This window comes from Amphiura filiformis, chromosome 6 (assembly GCF_039555335.1).
Source record: "Amphiura filiformis chromosome 6, Afil_fr2py, whole genome shotgun sequence".
Lineage (NCBI taxonomy): Eukaryota > Metazoa > Echinodermata > Ophiuroidea > Amphilepidida > Amphiuridae > Amphiura > Amphiura filiformis.
The window spans coordinates 74,234,517-74,249,530 of NC_092633.1; the positions used below are offsets into that span (position 1 = coordinate 74,234,517).

Sequence of the window (15,014 nt, forward strand, 5' to 3'; positions counted from 1 at the left end):
GGACTACAGCGTGCAGCGTGTAGTACAGCTGCACTCACTGTAGGCAGTATAAAGTCGATGACCATTGACCTCAATGGGGTATACAAGCTTAATCACGCACAACCAAGATCGATTACCCGGCTATTGTGAGTAGCCTTAGTTATGTCCCTCGACTAATTATTAGTTTAAAAGAGCTTTAAAGGTTTGAACCAAATGGCTAATCGTGGCTGTGGATTTAACCTACCATGGCGATTCCTGCCATGATATATAGGGTCGAAGACACTGTGCGACGTGTCACGTAACGGGTCAATAAAATACGGTTAATTCATACATTTAGCATTTAGCACACTGCAAAAACAGCAGAGCAACACTTAATAAACACTTTAACACTTCATAAACACTTGTTTGTACAGTGAAGGTATAGGGGTGTTAATTTATAAACACAAGACAGTGTTTAGAAATATGTATTTAAACATATTTTGTTTTTAAAAAACATAAACATCTTCAGTTTTAAACGTGTTTTGTGTTTATAAATTAACATTCCTGTAAGTTCACTGTACAAACAAGTGTTTATGAAGTGTTAAAGTGTTTATTAAGTGTTGCTCTGCTGTTTTTGCAGTGCAGTTTGATCACCCAATTACTATCTCTATCTGTCTACCACCATGTCTAGTGCACTAGATATTACTTACGGCGTGGTATAAGCCTATAAAATACAGAATCATACATTTAACATTAGCATTTTTATTGCCCAATTATTATTAATTATTGAAAAAGTCGTATGTTGGTGTTAAAAAGACCGGTGAGGCCTACAAAGTGACGATTTTTTGGTTGACAAATTTGAAAAGTTGAAGAAAAGCCTATGAAACTATAGAAAATTATTTTATTCCCGGCGCGCCCAGCTAGAGTGCTTGTTAGGAAATTTTTATATAGTATAGTATTATATATATTTTTTAATATTTTATATAGTTGACGATTCATGTTTTGTCGCTATCTACTGAAGATAGCATTTAGTAAGGGCTACTAATAAAATACAGAAAAATCCAAAGGGTAGGTCTATCCAATCTTTGTAGGTCTGAGAATAATTAATCCCGACCTAAAATCAAGGGCATGATGTTTTTGACTGGTGGACAGCTGGGATTGCTTTGGCAATGCCATCAAAAATGTACGTAATTTTCATAAATTCAGAACTCACTCTGGTTTAAAATTTAAAATGATTGTAAATCAAGCTAAATCATGAAATAGCGCCGCGCCAAAGATAAACTACGTCCTCCATGTTCACACGAAAGTCTGCGCACCTGCTGCATGCATTAACCATTGTAGTGAACAACCTGTTGCATTAATGAACCACAATAAAATGAATTTTAGATTTTTTTTTTAATTATCGTCAATTTTTTTTAAATAATCATTGTAATATCAGTTTTTATAGAAAACTTTGAACAAATTAATCAAAGGGTAGTACAAAAATACAAAACTGTGTGAAATCTCTGGTAAGACGAATTGGCTAATTGAAGAAAAACGAAAAAAGTGTGGCATATGCCTACTATATACTAGTCCTAGGTTTGAATTAACCGAATTCCATAAGATATACTATGACCATTAAAATATATAATAAAAGAAGTATAAGAGATTTGTTATATCTAATTTATACCTCTTCAAACTAGTCAAATGTGAGTCATAAAAATTATTTAGATAGTCATGCTAAGGTGAATTATTCTTTTTGCCTGAGTGGGCAGGGTCTATCAAACAGCGACAGCACAATGGTTCACTTCAGTTGTTATTGTTCGAGATGAATATATCGTATTGTAGTTGCGAGGTGTGTCGATCTATTGAACGTAGTTGACTGATACAACCTGTTGCGCCCAATTAGGCGCTTAGTCTATTGGCATATCGCTATCCACGTACATTTTAAATTCAAAACTGTTGGTTTAGGTGCGAAGTTTGGGCGCTATTTGTTCTTACCAAATATCAATTCATAATGCCTATTGAAATTTGAAGGTCTGGCATGCATATACACACATGGGAAAGTCAATACAAACGGCATAGGCCTACATGTAATGTTAACCATTTCCGTGTGTTCATATAATAATATGCCATCATGAACAGGTCTTGATATTTCGCAAAATAAGTAGCCTGTTTAAAAGGTGAAATTATCAAGATATTCGTGTGTACTGTTGCCACCTGCTCAAAAGAGCATCTTGGCAAAACAGTCGCTACCAGTACCTGAAGATACCAGTGGTATTTCACTGTGGCGTCACATCAACCTGTTGTTTTGCTAGTTGGATATTTTTGACAGTTTGGAATATGTTTGTATATATCATCATGAAGTCTTCTCCAGTAAGGTGCAAAGTGTTATCATCTCTTCTTATTATAGCGGCTATAATTCCAGGAATTTTATGTTTTCCTACTGGTGCTCCTGCAAGAGCTTGTGGGAGTTTGACTCCAGTACATCCAGGAACTAATGCACAAACTAGTGTGAGTCCATATAGGATTGAGTTATCTAGATTCAGCCACATAGGAGAGAATATAGGAAATGGAAGATATAAGTCTGGGACTACCATAGATGGTAAGGTGGATGTTACTTCGGTGTTTTTTTTTCGAATTCTTTAACCAGTTGATCAAGAATTATACCGTTTCCACGATTTGCGATTTTATTTGAAATTAAACGCTATCATTCACGGAAATTACTGAAGTTCTAAAAAATAACATACACATTTTAGCCATCTTTTAGCTTAAATTTGAAATTGGGTTTGAACTAAAACAGCGACTGACAAACTTTTTATAAGATATTTATGTTTAATAAGTGGCAAAAAAATTATGACATAACGGTCTTACATTATATTCCGCAAAAAAGGTATAATATTAATACTGTTAATTTTTATACATTATACAATGTCGTGCTGCAATTGTACACATGCTTGCAAATTTTGTATGAAAAACATAACATTTTCAACATTTTCATTTTATTTGCAGTCATTTATTGAAAGAATTACTGCACGACATTTTACCAAAAATAGGGATTATAATAAGAGTATCCATACTACTACTAGTATTAATAATCCAAAAAAAGGACGTAAATATTGAGTTTATTCAACATTATAGCCCTTCACAAAATATGTTGAATTTTTAAATTATGTTTTGTTGATTTTTTGTTTGGGATAATGTCATTTTACCCATGATTTAACTGTAAATTAGTTTTTATGATATATTTAAACGTTGTTTTGGCATCATATTGCGGAATTTAAAATGATGTAGCATTTTACATATTTCATTTACACTCTTATTTGTGTAACACAAATTGGTAATACACATAACACATGTACATAATCGATTCTCGTTCATAGCATTAACCATTTACCATTCTTTCTGTGACCCCGATATTACTAATAATAATATCGGTCTTAGAGTTCACCAGGATACATATGTCTTGCAACACTGAACACTGAGAAATGAACAACAATCCTATTATTCCAATCTTTATGATAATAACATGATCATAATCACTGAGTAGAAACAGATAGAATTATATCTATTTTGTATATAATGTAGATTTTGAAAATACCAATGAATACTCCGTAAATTATTCTGTTGGTCTATGGTAGTGACGACTACTAGTACTAATATCATTTCCAATAAAAGCAGTATGTTCAAGGATATGAATAATATTCATATTCTTTTGAATAATGAAAACATCTGAGGTTATGATTGGATGAAAAGAAAACACTTGTGTTTTAAACAAATATTAAGGGAAAGCGTGTTACTCGTGCATAGGTAAAAACATGTGGCCGTTCGACTTTGCTTTCTTCAGAAGATAACAACCTTGCCGGTGCACGGCCGTGTTATACTTATGCCTATAATTATACTGACGTAAGGTTCGCGATATTACAGCATGACTGGTCCATATCAATTATTTTGATTAAAGAACGACAATTACTCTTATTTTAAACATTTGACTTATGACATAGCATATAGTTTGGTCAATATTGTCAATATTTGCGTAGAATAATTAGCGGTTTACCAAATATCATGAACACTAAATGTAAACATTTTCTCAGTAAAATATGAAATCCTGTCAACTTTTTCAGTTCTGCTATTAACTGATGACCTTAAATGATTACATTACTCCCATGTACCTATCGGTCATTCTGCAAAGGCGACAAGCCATCCAATTCTAACACCTAGTCACAAGCTTCCTTTACAAGTTTTTTTTTCAATATGGAGTCCAGACAGGTGAATTATGAAAATGTACTATTAATTATGAATGATGAATTTTGACAATGATTACACAGGGTTGGGTTTGCACCTTTGGAACTTAGTAATGTGATGGTTCAAGAAAATTCAAATTGTAAAGTTAATAAACACGTGCCTACATGTACGTATGTAACTTTTTCTTGTTTTATTATTTTTATTTTTTACTTTATTGTTAAATTCCAGTGACAATCAGCTCATCATCAGGTCAATCGTTAGCTGGTATCATATTACAAGCTCGTAGTGTATTATCTAGCAGTGCTGACATAGTAGGAACATGGACAATATTAAGTAACCAAGATAGATTTCAACAAATGCTATGTCAAAATGAAAGGGATACCATCACACATAGAGACTCCATTGATGATAAATCGACGCGGACTTTTAGGTGGACTGCTCCGAGTGAGGATCCTGCAAATCATGGCAATGTCGTATTCAGGTAAGAATTCAGTAATGTAATATACCGGGTGTCCCAAAAAGAAAATAGAGGCTCAGGTTATCCGTGTTCTATAAGCTGCATATCCTATCAGCAACTGCTACATACCTTGTTAAGGATTTTCAAAAGAAGTACCTGCATGTGCACCCATGACTGTTTCAAAACAGCCCGCCAAAGTCGTGCAGGTAACTCCGAGGTCGTGCATTTAATTGGTTTGAATGAGGAATACTACGGGAACCAGCGCCTTTTGTTTGATATCACACATGAGTAACGTGGATAACCTACAGTCTTAGTTAAATTAATGTTAACAAAATAAATGTCATTTTCATGACATAATCTATGCATCTTCTACTCATCATCAATGATCATCATCATCATCATCATCACCGGCTGCCCATCGTGGTCGATGAAGGCATGCACAGTTGTCGAAGTTGATAGGTGTCTCTTTCTCCATCCTTCAAGGCACTTCTCCTTTCGCTTCCGCTCCACTGTTTTCCCAGCATCGTGGATCTTCTTCCTCCAACTGACCCGGTCACTAGCTTTAGTCTCCCATGTTTCAACATCCATGTCAGCTGGCTTCACAATATCTCTATACCGAAATTTCTGCCCACCACGTTTTCTCTTTCCTTCTGTGAGTTCACCATACATCACAGCTTTTGGTAGTCTTTCATCAGGCATCCTCACGACATGACCGACCCAGCGCAGTTGGCTTTTCACTAGGATGGCTTCTACGCTCTCCATTTTGGCTCTCTGAAGCACCTCACCATTAGGCCAAAAAAAAGAAAGAAGATGTTTGCTTGCCCTCAACCGACCGGCCCTATAAATTTTGGAAATCAGGAAAAGGGTTTTTTTTTCTTTCTATTTACTGTACAAAAGAATACCGACCCTATTTAGTGGAAACTACCAAGAGTCAAGAAACCCTAAAATTGATTTATTTTCAGCGTACAATATTTTAGTTTTCAATGTGTTTCTTTTGTGCAATAGGTTCAACCACAAAAGAAAAATAAACAGTAATAAAGAAAAAATATGAAAACAAACGTGTGCGGTCAATTTGATGGTTAGCCACTCTTGACACCCTGTCATCTTGCGCTCGTAAGCTCTCATAGTCGTAAGTAAGTTAAGTTGGTTTTAAGATACGGAGTTGAAACTTGAAAGTTGAAAGTGCCATCGGAGTGACGAAAAGCCAGAACAGCAAGTTTAAATTGGATGCACAATTCGACGGGCAGCCAGTGAAGTATCTGGACAATTTTGAATAATTTCGTTGGAGACAGTTCAGTTGATCAGCAGTGATACCTGCCAAGATGATAACAATATGTTGCCATGATTTTCGGATTTATGGAACAAACAAAATGATTCAATCGTTTAACCAGATATTCTGTCATTTTTGTGTCCTATTTTTTGTCATTTTAATGATAATTTACTCTTTGCCGTCGCCATTTTAGTCCTGATAATATTTGGGTGGGGGTGGATTTCCCCTGCTCCCCCTGGCTACGCCACTGACGTCATCTCATCTGAATAATTATCATGTAGGTGTGCGAAAGCATGCTCTAAAATAGAGATTCTGCGTAAATTGGACTATTTCTCACTTTATTCTATATGCATGAAATACTGTCAAATACCACTTCGTTTATTCTCCCTTTTTTATTTTTCTCATAATTCCAGAGCAACGGTAGCGCAAAGTTTCAATATATACTGGACAGGTATTCAATCTGCAGCAGTCATTGCTGACTTCGGTACGTATTTCTTACTTCTTTTCATGAGTTTTTTTAATGATTTAATTATATCTAATTAATCTATTATTACTACAGGTATGAATTTTCAGGAGTCGAAACTCGAAACCATAGCCAACTGCAATTTTTAGTAGGCCTACATCATAGGCCTATACGTCTTTATACATATTTTACAGTTTACCGTGAATGTTTTCTTGTGAAGCAAGACTGGTCGATGGAAGTAACATTACAAACTCTAGTCTTGTGGCTAAAAGACCTCATGAGCTGTAAAAATAATGAAGTGTCATTTTTTCAATAGGTAGAATCTGGATATTATTCACGGGGAAATATAAACCCCTCAAGTTGGACATTTCAGATACAGCATACATGTACTAATTAGCCTACTACGGGATTTTATACTAAGTATAACTGAGATCCCAAAATAATGACCAATTAACCAATGTATCAATTAACCAATATTAATCAATTAACCAATCCATTTCGATTGGTTGAAAGTTTTATGGGAAGTTAACCAATCAGTTGCCCGCTTGTGTCATATTTGTAACACAGGCTTCAAATATCATCAATTAACGTGGCTGGTTCCCTGTGAGGTTCTTGTACTTTGATACATTTGGTCCAGAAACAGGCGTAAAAATGCTGAGCACCAAAATAAGCTTTTGCGTGAAATTTGGATCATCTTGTTTTCGTGTCAAGTACAGTCTTTTTTCAGCACCAATCATGGCTTTGAATGCATTATGATGATTAATTACAATACTTACGGTGTAAGTTCTATGTTCACTTGTCAGTTTATGTTGTGTGGGACAGAAAGCTTGTGTTTTTAGTTAAGCTTAAAATTTAAACTGATCATGCTCATCATGGGGATTCATCATGGACATGGTCTGGAATGGATGCCTGGTTCTTGGCCTTGGTCCCCGGGCCTTGGTCATGTTGGTTGGTTTGTGCACAGGGTTTCAGAGAAGAACGGCAGTCCCTTTGACGTGAGGACCCAGTTATGAGCGACATATGCGGAGCTGCCTTTGTGTTCACTTCAAGACAAGGATGCCAATCTGCGCCGGGATCTGCGCCGACGGCAAAGATTTGACGCACAATCGGCCATGCCAATTATCGGTCTGTTGCTATGGGTTGTTACTAATTTCCAACCACCGGGCCGACTTACATGACTTGGGGTTAGAGTTACTACAGGGTTAAGGTTACGTAGGTCATCCCGGCGGTTGGAAAATAGCCACTTCCATTGCTATGATTGTCAGACGATTGATTCAGCCAATCAGAACCCCACTTCTGTGTTTACACTCGGCATGCTCTCAAAATGTAAAAGTCTGTAGACTGAATCATGCAATGCCAATGGGTTATAATGCTGGTTTCATACTTTCTGCCGCTTGCACTTTTTTTTTTTTTTAAGCGCAGCGGCAGCGGCATGACTATGAAAGCCAATATTGCTGCTCAGCATCGCCCAAATGTGTGTGTGGGGGGGGAGGTTAAGGCAAGACTTCTTGTGGCAGTCTGCTGACTATCTGTTATGGCTGTAATTAGGGTTTCCAATTGAATACTACTCATGTGTCATCTGCTGTAAAATACATTGATTTTCAACAAACAAAATGCCTCGAAATGATTAGAAAAGATACATGTAATGAAAAAAATTGGTGTGTATTTTAAAACGTTTAAATGAACATCTTTGTAATGGTTCCTTTAATGTTACAGTTCTTTCAATTTTTCATATCTAGGTTTGCATTATGCATGTACTGATTCTGTATGTTTTATACCATTTAAAAAAATACGATATTTGGCCTTAGGGCCACGAGGTTATTTTTTAATAAAATTGAATTGAATTGAACACAATATACAGCTGTGTGTGTTCTTTGGAAAGGAAAAGAATGTAAAATGACATTTTTACCGTTTTTTTTTACCTTGAAATATCAAAATAGGGGCCGTTATTGCGCCCCTTATCTCAGCCAGTCAAAAAATCATTGCCATCACATTTGGAAATTATTCCAATGTTATGGAGCCAAGTGGTTTAATGTAATGTGAGTACCGGTACATCAAGTAGGAAATTTGGTTTATTTTAACGTTTTTATTTTTATTTGAAACGGTCCCCATATATGTGCCAGAAATTTCCTTCCACCTCCCACAGGAGTACAGGACTCATAATTATTGCACAGCCCTTGATAAAGTTGGAGTACATGTCTGTTCCTCAACTCAAGAGCATGTTTATAAATCTGTAGGTGACATATAGAGGTAGGATAAACTATGTAAGAAATTAAAAGATCATGCAGATGAAAATAAACTGTGAGCTTGATGAATTGGGCATGCATGTCCAACCTAATCAGACTTGTACAAGAAACTTTACCAGACCTGTACAAGAAACTTTACCATACTTTATACTAACAAATAAAAGCCACAAGTATGCAGTCACAGGTCTGTATTTTCAAAGTATTGTTTTCAAACAGTACTATCAAATTATACCTGAAATATAATATATATGCAAGCTTGAACCAAAACCACAGACGCGGGAGACGCCCACATGTATTAACTTGATTGTTAAGGTGGTTATGGAGGCATTATAAAAGTGCTCTAAGCATGTTTTAAACAGATTAATTGAGTAGAGCAAAGTACACTGATCAATATGCCTTTTGTTTGGAGTCAATCGGACATATGGTTTTCAAAATATATCAATTTATATTTTCTTTGTATCTTATTGTTTTTATCAATAATCAATAAAGTTAATGAGCTAAAATGACTGGAGAAGCTCATTAACATATAATTTTTGCCAATATTTTGCTAAAAATCCATGCATAAATGTTCAGGGTACTTTTATTTTGCATACTTTTGCCCTGAAACTTGGTCAAAGTGTTTCTAATATGTTCTAATGTATTATATAGTGAAGCCGCCCCCTTATTTGCATAATTAATTAGCATTTATGCAAATTAACTCATTAATTATGCAAATATGCAAATTAGAGGGCGGCTTCACTATATATGCAAAATAAAAGTACCCTGAACATTTATGCATGGATTTTTAGCAAAATATTGGCAAAAATTACATATTAATGAGCCTTTCCAGTCCTTTTAGCTCATTAACTATATTGATTATTGACAAAACAATAGGATACAAAGAAAATATAAATTGATGTATTATGGAAACCGTATGTCCGATTTGTTCTAAACAAAAGGCATATTGATCAGTGTACTTTACCCTACTCAATTAATCTGTTTAAAACATGCTCAAATCATTTTCTAATTTCTAGAAAATGCATCCAATACCACCTTAAAGTTGGATTCAATAATCTCTGCAAGATCATCATTAAAAAAACTTTTAGCAAGAAGAAAGTATTGATTTTTCAATTTTTTAAAGTAAAATTTGTGAATTGTTTTCCATAATTTTAGCTTATAAATCATTTCAAAGTTCAGAACGTTAGTATGGTTGTGAATATATATGTGATGAATATTATGTGATTCTGCAATAGCAGATAATAAATTTTAAATACGCGGATGCAAATGAAGATTATTGAAAAAGTATAATGACCATGTCTCATGACGTAGTTCATTACGCTTTACAATGACCACTTTGTGTGACGCATATTATGCATTTAAAAAATGTATGCAGGCGTTGACAAGCATATTTGGACATTGCTTGATTGTGTGGTTGGTTACTATCGGTATTTCCTTAATTTAAGGCTATTCGATTTTTTACAGGGAAAATGAAAGATAAAGTTAAAATTGTATTTCGTTTTTGAAATTTAAAAGAAATAATGATTAAAAAGCAAATGGAATTAAAAAAGTTAAAAGTGACGGTTATGAATGAGGTTAATGACTTTGCATCAGTTATTTTTTGGGTATTATGAAAAATGGAAACATTTTGCTTGGACCTCGGAATATCCTTGATTTCAAAGCAGAACGTTTAGATTTTTCACAATCCCCTTAACTGATGCGCAGTCAGTAACCTCTAATCATATTTTGTTTATTTGGGGTCAGTTTTCAAATCCGAGCAGCCACACATCCCACCCACTAAAAAATAAAGACCGTAGTGGTCGTGTTAAAGCTTTGTAAAATCAGGACTTTTTTTTGTTTTAGTTACCAAATCTTAAATTACACTTTCTTATTACACAAGTGAAAAAATAAACATAAACAATATTTGCAGGTATTAGGGGACACTCTGTACATTGTATATCAGTTACATCTCTTATGAATTGGGTTTGGCAGCATATGACATCATTCAAGACATCATTTAACAAAGTGTGTTAAACTTTTAAGTTCATGATTTTGATGTAAAAGGTGCTTCTTTTTGATGTAGAAACTAAATCTGAACTGGGTTTATGCAAAATGATCAAAGTTCAAACCAATTTCACATTGGATACTACAGACATCGTAATAATATTGCAAATCCTCAATTGTTAGCCAAAATTGTATGTTAAAAGTAAATGATCTGAGGCCAAAATAAATATAAACTTATTATAAGGGGAAGTATTAGTCATAACAAATTCATATTTAAAATAATTTGGGTTTCCAAATGCTCTGACTATGAACAACTTGCATCATTCCAAATGGTTGTAAACTTACAAATGCTAATATTGAAATGGTTTAAAGGATCTTTTTGTTTCCCAAAAAGCTGCATCAAAAACCAGTAAAGTACATAAATCATATAAAAATCTGAAGTTTGAAACAAATAGAGGGAGCTTCCTCAGCCAATGAAAGTTAAATCACAGACCAATAATCTTCACATTGAGTTGCAATGGTCGGCATTTGCTTTATATATTGTTGGTAGTGGGTCCTTCATACTGAGAGAATGCAAGAATGCCATAGCAGGTATCATCTTTTAAAAAGATGATACCTGCTATGGTATACCTGCTACCTAAAATAAAGACTTTAAAAGTCTTTATTTTAGATGCGTACAATATAGAATACAGAAATTGTAAAATTTCTATAGGGCCACTATTTGCTGATAGGACTTCTTGCACTAACCCCAATACATAACTCTGAAATCATTTTTGTTTTGCAAATCGTCCAATATTTGAACTTTCTTATTATGCTAATAAACAAAATACCCACTGATTTCCATAAATAAATGCATATTAACTGTTAGAAATGGCACCGATATTTAGAACAAGTGTTCCACACCCATGTTTCAACTAGACACATTTTTCAAAACAAGTGTCACCTTGGCAGAACTTCAGAACTTGCTAGGGAAACTGCATTTGAAAGGAAAGTTGAAAGCATAATAGACATTGGGTTTCTTAGAGTCACAGTATTTGCACATGTTACAAAAGAAAGTCTGTTAGCATGACTGATTTGGTCCATTGTTCTAAATCCATATACCTGGTTGCAAATATTTGATTATGGTAAAATATCCCAGGATTGGAAGCATTAAACTGTGCATAAAACACAATTGCATCAGTTGGACTCTGACTCATGGGGAAATAAATTTGTCAATCATATTCTGAGGCAACTTTGAAAGTTCAACAGACATTATTTTGATTCTGACTCTGCATTTCCTTCAGGGTATTTTGCCAAATATCTACATAAATAAATGTAATTGTTGTAACTGTGTAGTGGTTGCTTTGGGTTCTTTCAGTTTTATTAATATTTTCAGTTTTTGATATTTATACATTTTTATTCAATTATGGAATGGAATGTTGTCCATACTGTTTGGAAAAAGTTCCAACAACTTGCAATGATAGCCTCGCCATTTGTGCAACTAAATTAAGGTGTGGTGGAGTTATTATTCAACAGGGTGTCTCGCATACACTTTACATACACTTGTAACTAAGATCACCAGGGGTTTGGGTTAAATTGCACTGTACCAAGTGCGTACAAATCACGTGAACCATTTGTAACAATACTCTGTATGGAATCATGTGGAGCTCTTCATTCAGTCATATTTACATTGTTTGTTTACAGTTCTGGAGCTGTTCATTTCCTTAGCTGAGCAGGGTTGGTGCATTAACCATACATACCATTGGGCTATTTGCAGAAATTCACTGTTCTTTGCAGTCAATTAAGTGCTTATTCTGTCTAATTAACTTTTTCCAAACATAAGTGTAAAACAGCCCAACCTCTTTTATCCAACCATGATAGGTCCAAGCATTGGTCAGATAAGTGAAAAATCCGGATAACATTTACTGAATTATGTATAATTCTGTAGTCAATGTCTAATAATTGGGATAACAAAAGATCATGCAATGTTGGGTGTTAACACTGAAGGATGGACTGGATGGTATTTAAATACTCTATGCAACATAATTTGAATGCTTCAAAACATGACTGGTATCAAAGCATTAAGGCAGGTTGGAGGAGACCATGACCTAACAGTATTTGCATTCAAAAATTCAAATATTGAATAAATACATGTAGTAAGCTGACACACAAGAGAAATGGTATTTGGGGTCTAAGCTATACAAAGGCTTGCTACTTGCTAGGGATGACATTTCTGCTCTATATGCATGATTTTTCTTGGGGGGGGGCAAAACTTTTGTTTTGATTGGCCTGAACTAAAACAAAACCCTGCAGAATTTTGGAAATATGTATTTATTGGTTTCCTTGACTCATTTTCTTTTAGGTCAAAATGGCTAAAACTGGAAAAATAACGCTCCTGCTATCCCATGTGCCTTTTAAATCATGTTTCCCTCTGAGGATTACGCAGCTAGATAACAAAGAGAGCCATATGAAAGAGGTCCAGAAGAGAGGTTGGACTGTATTTCAAATAGTCTGTCTGAAAATATCACTGTGCTTTGCCTAAACTGTAGCGAAGCAGGTGGTTATACGGGCAATTGGGCGATTTCTTCAGTACATTCAGTGGAAGTGCACAATTACAAGGATTTGGGATGGCTTTTCCTTTTACTGGGAAATACCTGTCTCGCTATAGTGCTCACTACACCTTTGCTTTGAAAATTGTAGCAACTCTGCAACAAAGTCAAGGTTGGGATTTCCATCATCAAACTTACAATAATTTTGCATTTACAAGCTTATTTGTTCCAGGGATATACCCATGTACATTGTATACTAATTGTACTGTAGAGGTATCGAGACATAAAAATATGAAAAGTTTACAATCAGGCCTTGATTTAGGCCAAGGATATCCTGGATAATGTGTATTTTATTCACAACTAGTTTGCAATCAAGTGGCATTGTAAAGAAATATTGTTATATTCACACAGTTTGTCATAATGACAACTTTTAAAACACTTGAAATTGACCCTATTTTCAAAATTCAACATATGTGCAGACATGATCAGAGATTGGCATAAATATGACCTTCTTTTCTGTACAGTGAGATACCTGCATATCATGTAATGGTATTTGGATCCTTACAAGTTACATGGCATCACAAGTCGCATGTCTGTATGTGAGTCAGTGTGTCAGTCTGTGACTGTGTATCAGTCAATTGTCTGTCAGGTAGGCTTTTGGTTAAAATTGAACAGTAAAAAAGAATTGAAATGATATTGCAACCAAACTTGAATTACAGAGGTCTATCAAAGGTCATTTGAGGTTAACTTGTAAAATTCCATTATGTAAAACTCCAATGCACAGTTTAATTCATATTGCAATCATTATTATGTTTGGATAAATCCAAATGTGTGAAAATGTTGGATCCAAAATATAATGATATTTTGGATGCTTTACGCCCAATATTTATTGGTCTTGCCTTGAGTTTTAATATATGGGGCTTGACTCTGTCTCGCCCAAATATTTTTTCAAAACTCATAGCTCTACCAATAAATAGAGGCTTAAACATAATCTAATTTTCTATCAAACTTGGGCCACAGCTGCACTATATGGGAACTTTCATGTAATGGTGGTGATGAGATCATTTGAGGTGAACTTGTTAAGGGATCTAAAATGAGCGTTTATTATGCTTTTTGACAGTATTTTTTTGTGGGACATGAGAGCACCTCAGACCTATCGAATTGCATTCTGAATCTGAAGCATGTCTTTCTGATATCAAATAATTTTCATTTTTTGAAAATCACAATATAATACAAATTTTATGACAAATTATAAAAATTTGATATTTTTCAAATTTTTGATATATAACAGTCCTCAAAGTAAATTATATAAATCTAATGACATATTCTTAAAGTGTATGTAGCAGGGAGGAAAAGCCGACGGTCAATTGAAAATTTTGACCTTTCATATTGAAGATATGGACTTTTTTCCCAAAAAGACCTATTTTTTTTTTTGGTGTTTTGGGAAAAAAATCCATATCTTCAATACGAAAAGGTCAAAATTTTCAATTGATCGTCGGCTTTTCATCCCACCTACATACACTTTAAGTATAAATCATCAGATTTATAAAGTTTACTTCAAGTACTGTTAAATATCAAAAATGTCAATTTTTAATGATTTGCCATAAAATCAAAATTATTTGATATCAGAATGACATTCTTCGTATTCAGAATGCAATTCGATATGTGTGATGTGCTCTAATGTCCCACAATAAATACTGTCCAAACGTTCATACCCCAGCCCTTAAATAGGCTGAAAATGAAAAATGAAATTATCTTGGACCAGCTTCCCTATTGTTTTTTAAATATTTAAATATATCAATACAGTGGTACATCATCTCGTAGTATAATGAAAGACAAAGATAAAGACAATTTATCGCGTCTGACGTCACCTGTCAATCAAACTCGA

The 15,014-nt window shown here is 34.5% G+C and overlaps 1 protein-coding gene across 1 annotated transcript in view; it reads left to right on the forward strand.

Moving 5' to 3' along the window:
* The first annotated feature begins 1,950 nt into the window (after positions 1 to 1,950).
* Positions 1,951 to 15,014, forward strand: part of LOC140156015 (uncharacterized) — a 193,137-nt gene continuing 180,073 nt past the window's right edge. The window contains exons 1-3 of the mRNA XM_072179104.1: positions 1,951 to 2,542; positions 4,411 to 4,663; positions 6,323 to 6,393. Coding sequence (XP_072035205.1) covers positions 2,281 to 2,542; positions 4,411 to 4,663; positions 6,323 to 6,393 — 586 coding nt within the window. The 5' untranslated portion in view covers positions 1,951 to 2,280. The remainder of the gene's footprint in view (positions 2,543 to 4,410; positions 4,664 to 6,322; positions 6,394 to 15,014) is intronic.